The following is a 6,554-nucleotide window of genomic DNA, read 5'->3' as shown; positions in this document are numbered from 1 at the left end:
CCCAGAGACCCACCCTACTAGGGAAAGAGAGGCAGACTGGGAGTATGGACCATGTTCATCAACACCCATGTTCATCGGGGAAGCAGTTACAGAAGTCAGACCTTCCACCTTTAGCAACCCACAATGACTTTGGGTCCATACTCCCAGAGGGATAAAAAATGGGAAAGCTATCAGGGGAGTGGATGGGATATAGAGATCTGGTGGTGGGAACTGTGTGGAGTTGTACCCCTCCTATCCTATGGTTTTGTTAATGTCTCCTTTTTTAAATAAATTTTTAAAAAAATCTCTTTTGTTCTTTTTCTTCCCTGTAGGCTATGGGAGCCTGAGGGCTTTTAAACTATAAGTAGGCTTTTTAGCTTAATTCCTCATTCCTGATCAAGAGATAAAGCAGGGTGGGGCAGACATAATACAGTGGTTATGCAAAGAGACCCTCAGAGCTCCACCGGTAGGCCACTGAGTTATAGATCTTCTCCTGAGTTTGCTGATTAGTTCTCTGTTCCCTGGTGTCAGCATAGGGCCTCCCCCCTGCTATTGCAGCTTCTGAGAGCACTAGCAATGGAGACTCACAGTTGCATTTGGTGAGTCTTAGGGGAGTCCTCTCCTCCCTTCAGCCGTCTTTTTGTTGGTGAAATAGACTGGAGGTGGTGTCTCAACTGGTAATGTGCCAGACTGTTACCAACCACCCAATCTCTCCCTAGGCTCCTCTATGTCTGAGAGCCACACGTACTTACACTCACAGGTGATCTGAAGTCATTCTATTCCTGTCTTGTTACGGTCCCAGATGACCTCTTTTGGTATTCCTAGTTGACCAGGTAGAGGAGAGGAGAGAAACACAGGTGCTGCTGCACTGTAGTCCTGCCTCCGGAAGTTCTAGTTTTCCTTCTTCTTCTTCTTCTTCTTCTTCTTCTTCTTCTTCTTCTTCTTCTTCTTCTTCTTCTTCTTCTTCTTCTTCTTCTTCTTCTTCTTCTTCTGCTACTACTTCTTCTTCTTCTTCTTCTACTTCTTCTTCTTCTTCTTCTTCTTCTTCTTCTTCTTCTTCTTCTTCTTCTTCTTCTTCTTCTTCTTCTTCTTTTTATCCTCCAGGGTCATTGCTGGGGCTTGGTGCTGGAACTATGAATCTTATAATGCCTTTGGAGGCCATTTTTCCCATTTTGTTGCTCCTGTTGTTACTCTTGTTGTCATTATTATTGTTGTTGTGCTCACTCCAGCTGGTCCTTGTGCCTGCATTGGATAGGATAGAGAGAAATCCAGAGTGAAGGGGAGACAAAGAGGATGAGAGAAAGATAGACACTTGCAGACCTGCTTCACTGCCTGTGATCAACCACCCCCTTTGCAGGTGGGATGCTGGGGGCTCCAACCAGGATCCTTACATGGGTCCTTGGGCTTCACATCAGGTGAGCTTAGTCTGCTATGCTACTGCCCAACCCCCAAACATTTAAAAACTGAGTGGCATAGGAGATGGTGCAGTGGATAAGACCACTGCTCAGCTCTAACTTATGATGGTACTAGGGATTGAACCCAGGACCTCGGGCTCTCATGCATGAAGTCCCAAGTTTGATTCCTGGCATCTCATGTGCCAGAGTGATGCTCTGGTCCTCTCTCATTAATGAATAAATAAATTTTAAAAACTAATAAAGCAGGGGGTCGCTTCATGAGTGGTGAAGCAGGTCTGCAGGTGTCTATTTTTCTCTCCTGCTCTTTGTCTTCCCTTCCTCTCTCCATTTCTCTCTGTCCTATCCAACCACAATGACAGCAATAACAACAATAATAATAACAATAACCACAACATCAATAAAACAACAAGGGCAACAAAAGGGGGGGGAAAAACCTCCAGGAGCAGTGCAGGCACACTGAGCCCCAACAATAACCCTGGAGGCAAAACAAAAAAAGTTTATTATTTTTTTGATTATTTATTTATTAATGGCAGGTGGGGGGAAGAGAGAAACATAACTTCATTCTGGCACATAAAATGCCAGGAATCGAACTTGAGACCTTGTGCTTGACTTATCCACTCTAGCACCTCCTGGAGTGCTGTTTTTTTTTTTTTTTTTTAATATTTTAGAAAGATTTGTTAATGATAAAGAGGAGAGAGGTTGAGGAAAAGAAGGAGGGGGAAAGAGAGGGAGAGAGGAGACAACATTCTGGCACATGTGACAACAGAAATAGAACTTAGGACCACATGCTTGAGGGTCCAATGCTTAATTCACTGTACTGCCTCCCAAGCCAGAAGAAATCAATCTTAAAAAAAAAAAAATTCTCAGGTAGGGCACCAAAGTAAAAACCCTGTGTTGAGGGGGAGGGTAGTCATGCGGCTTCCTGGGCCGGCGGGGGGTGGATGGGGTGGGTGGGATGGGACACAGTCTTTTGGTGGTGGGAATGGTGTTTATGTACACTCCTATTAATTTGTAGTCATATAAATCACTAGTTAATTAATATGAGAGGGGGAAAAATTGATTGTATGTCTCAAAGTTTTAAAACACAGACTGAATCTTTTTAATATATAGCCTGTGTCTTTGATATGTGGACTCTCTCAAAAGCCTAGACCAAGTAGATCAGAAGCAGCCGGTGGCACAGCTACATACAAGATACTGGGTACTATACAGCAAACCCTAACAAAAGGACTTTTCAAAGTTAACCCAATTACCAAATAATGTGATGATAACAATAACTATCCATTGTCTTCTTGAACCCTAAGACAGCAGGAACCTCACATTTCCACTATAGAGCCTATATTTCCTCCAGTCCTGGAACCTTAGGGTGGGGCCCACTTTCCTGCATGCTTCTCTCAATTTTTTTTTTTTTTATTTAAGAAAGGATTAATTAACAAAACCATAGGGTAGGAGGGGTACAACTCCACACAATTCCCACCGCCCAATCTCCATATCCCACCCCCTCCCCCGATAGCTTTCCCATTCTCTATCCCTCTGGGAGCATGGACCCAGGGTCATTGAGGGTTGCAGAAGGTAGAAGGTCTGGCTTCTGTAATTGCTTCCTCGCTGAACATGGGCGTTGACTGGTCGGTCCATACTCCCAGTCTGCCTCTCTCTTTCCCTAGTAGGATGGGTCTCTGGGGAAGCTGAGCTCCAGGACACATTGGTGGTGTCTTCAATCCAGGGAAGTCTGGCCGGCATCCTGATGACACCTGGAACCTGGTGACTGAAAAGAGAGTTAACATACAAAGCCAAACAAATTGTTGAGCAATCATGGACCCAAAGCTTGGAAAAGTGGAGAGGAAGTATTAGGGAGGTACTCACTGCAAACTCTAGTATACTTCTGCTTTCTTACTTTGGTGCCATACTCCAAACTCAGTCAATTTCTGCTTTGCGTTTCTACTTCTTTTTTTTTTTTTTACATGCATAACATTCCCCAGATTCTAATATGGGATATTTCATTATAAATTATGTTTAAGATTGCTCCTGGTTATTACACATGATTAGGTTACTACTTTTCAAAAAAGATTTGTTAATGAGGGAGAGAGACAGTGAAAGAGAGAGTGAGAGAGAGGGAGAGAGGAAACCAGAGCATCACTTTGGCACATGCAATTCCAAGGGTTGAACTCAGGATTTCATGCCTAGCCTAGCATTTTAGCCACTTTGTTACCTTCTGGGCCACTAATGCAGTTTTTTTTTTTTTGGTCCCCTATGCTATTGATTGCTAAATATATTAACAGTCTGATCACAATGTTGAATAAAATGTCTTTATATATGTATATATGTTTAGATCTACTTTATTAGAACTTTTGGTAGAGATTGCATTGATGGGCGGCTGGGGTAGATAGCATAATGGTTATGCAAAGAGACTCTTATGCCTGAAGCTCCAAAGCCCCAGGTTCAGTCCCCTGCACAACCTTAAACTAGAGCAGAGTAGTGCTCTGGTGAAAAGAGAGAGAGAGACAGAGAGAGGGGGAGGAGATGGAGATGGAGATGGAGATTGCATCGACTATAAATTAACTTAGGTAATGTTGAGATCATGTCTGGTTTGTCATGGTAAGTTCTTTGAGTCAAGTAAAGTAGACTTTGTTTAGAGAAGAGACATTTTTGGCACACAGACACATGAGGGTCACTGGAGAAAAAATGGCCTCTTGCTAAACAAACAAACAAACAAACAAAAAAACCCTTTGGCTTTTTATCCCAATCTCTGTCTCAACTAGAGTGAACTTTTCTTATTGCTATTTAATTAATTTTATTTGATAGGATGTCGAGTTCCTCAGGGAACGGGCCAGCCCTGCTCCTACCTCACCGCCTGGTCCGTTGGCCACCAGAGACAGACAGACACCTGGGCCAGCAACAGCAGGGGTGAGCTCGCTGAGTGGTCTCCCAGTGCTCCGTGGCAGCAGAGGAAGCAACAAACCACCCAGGGCACCGTGGCAGAGGATGGTACACTTTATTGTTTCAGTTACAAGTTTATGAAGGGGTAGCTGTGCAGGGGAAGGCAGCCAAGTCAACCAATGAGACTAAAATCTTCTTATAAGGAAAGAGAGAGCAAGGCAAGGGGAAGGTACAGAGGGTGATGTTGGAATGGGGAAATAGAAATTTAAAGAAGGCGAAATCCACCAGAGGGAGGAGTTGTGGTGAGACTGATAGGCCAGTTGGAATTCCCTATGTACTCTAGCCTATCTCGCTCAACCACAATGGCTGATTTGCCTGTGGGAGACTGACAGATAGACTTCTGGGGTGGGGGGGGGGGTCAACCATCCATGCTCAACCTCGCACAAGACCCACAACTGCCCCTTTTTCTTTATTAAAGGAGGTCGGCCATGATTTCCAAGTCAGCAGGGGGATGAGAGAGTAGGGGTGAACTGAGATTCTCTGGATGGTCACTTGGACCATGTCCTGGAGGCAGTTTTTCAGGAACTGTAGGATGCATGGGGCAATAAGGAGCAGCACACCTATAGCAAGGAGAGGGATCAGGAGGGGAAGAACCCAGGATAGCATGGGGGAGGATATCCAAGAGTCCAGGGCTGAGGGAGCAAGCTGTTTTTTTAAATCACGACTGAGTTCATAGAGAGTCTTAACATTTTGTTCTACCAGTCCTGATTCTTTTACGTAAAAACATCACTCTTCTTGCAGGGCCAGGCAGATGCCTCCTTTTCCCGCTGTCAGAAGATCTAGGGCATGTCGGTTCTGAAGGATCACCTTCACAAGGGAGGTAATCTGTTGCTGTAAGGACTCGGCTGTGAAGTCTAGGGACTGCTGAAGTTGTTCTTCCAGGAAGCCAGCGGTATGGAGGGAATGGCCGAGGGCACCACCGGCAAGTCCAATAGAGGTGGTCAGTCTGATGCCGATGACCAGAGGAAGGAATACTGCTCTTTTTATCCTGGTGGGAGAGATGAGCCACTGGAACTTGCCCTGTCCATATAAGGTGAGCTGTGGAATGAGAGACTAGGAGGCAGGGGCCGGGTGATGAGGAGTTGATAAGGGGGGCACACACATTAGAGGATAGGGCATGTTGGGAGAGTAGGAGGAAGTTAGTGAACATATAAGGGTGAAGTTGGGGCAATAACCTTGGTATATAGAGGGACTGAAGTGAGAGGGGGCAGTTCAGCAGAGGAGGAGGAGTTAGGCAAACTAGCAAGATCTGATGGCTTGTAGTTCAGTGTTGTGGCTGTGAGGAAGGGTCTGTTGAGGGAAGTGCACAGGAAGCAGCCAGAAGTATTGGGAAGGATGGAGGATTGGTTCAAGAGGGAGATAGGGTAGCGTAGATAAACAGGCCAAGACGAGAGGTCAAGACTGGGTGGTGAGGCAAGAGCAAGAGAGGCTTGTTCTTGTTGGGCTATCTTATTCTGGGTTTGGGCAGCTTTGGGGACGGGAACTAGCTGTCGGGAGATAAAAATATTAGCTTTGGGGGAGGAGGAAGACGTGTTATAGTATAGTTTCCTGGTGACCTCAGTGGCCCATCTGTTGTTCCATGGGTCATAGATGGTGAACTTGACGGAACCTAGGCCAGAGAAATACTGTTTCCTGGGCGGGTATGAACTATTATATTGGTTGTAAATATTGAAGACCCCATGAATATTACATGACCAGAAGAGGCACCCTCCATAGTAATCGACCCATTTGAGGCAGCTCCTAGAGTTGTCAAAGGGGAAACAGACATAGGGACATCTTTGAGCATGGTAGGAGCAAGGTGTCACGGAGGCAGGGGCGAGTGGGATGATGACGGCCAACCAGCACCCATCAAGGGAGCAATTCCCAGTTCCTATGATCTTGTTAACCTCATTGTAGGTCTCCCCTACTTGAAACTGCCGGAGGGTGGTGGGTGTGGAAAGGGCAGATAGCAGGATGAGATAGGTGGAGAGATATAGGGGTGTAAGGGGGGCCATAGGGAGATTTTTGTCCCTGGGCTCTGCGGACTAGGCCCTTCAGGTCATGCCATGTCATGTTATGAGTTCCGGGGGGCGTTCCTCTGCATCAGGTCTTCTGGCATCTCCTGTATGGGTACCAGGGCAGGGGTCTCTGGTGGTTAGGAGTCACATTAACAGGCATGGTTAAGATGAGGTCGTCGCGAAGGTTCTGCTCATGGAGGCGGCACAGGCACTCCACTTGGACCCAGGT

At 46.0% G+C, this 6,554-nt stretch overlaps 1 protein-coding gene across 1 annotated transcript; it reads right to left on the bottom strand.

The window, feature by feature from the left end:
* Positions 1–5,054: 5,054 nt before the first annotated feature.
* LOC132541795 (ERV-BabFcenv provirus ancestral Env polyprotein-like) lies at positions 5,055–6,322 on the bottom strand. The gene is made up of 2 exons (XM_060202493.1): positions 5,504–6,322; positions 5,055–5,381 (listed from the first exon to the last, which is right to left on the bottom strand). Exons 1-2 carry the CDS (start codon positions 6,320–6,322, stop codon positions 5,055–5,057), a joined length of 1,146 nt encoding a protein of 381 aa, XP_060058476.1.
* Positions 6,323–6,554: the final 232 nt, after the last annotated feature.

The sequence above is a fragment of the Erinaceus europaeus genome, chromosome 12 (genome assembly GCF_950295315.1).
Source record: "Erinaceus europaeus chromosome 12, mEriEur2.1, whole genome shotgun sequence".
Classification (NCBI taxonomy): Eukaryota; Metazoa; Chordata; class Mammalia; order Eulipotyphla; family Erinaceidae; genus Erinaceus; species Erinaceus europaeus.
The sequence above is the reverse complement of the archived record's forward strand: the minus strand, read 5'-3'. Positions and strand labels throughout refer to the sequence as shown.

Coding starts and splice junctions, on each gene's coding strand:
- LOC132541795 (XM_060202493.1), bottom strand. CDS start 6,322: ATGGCCCCCCTTACACCCCTATATCTCTCCACCTATCTCATCCTGCTA. Junction 5,382..5,503: donor CAGTCCCTCTATATACCAAG/GTTATTGCCCCA, acceptor CCTGCCTCCTAG/TCTCTCATTCCACAGCTCAC.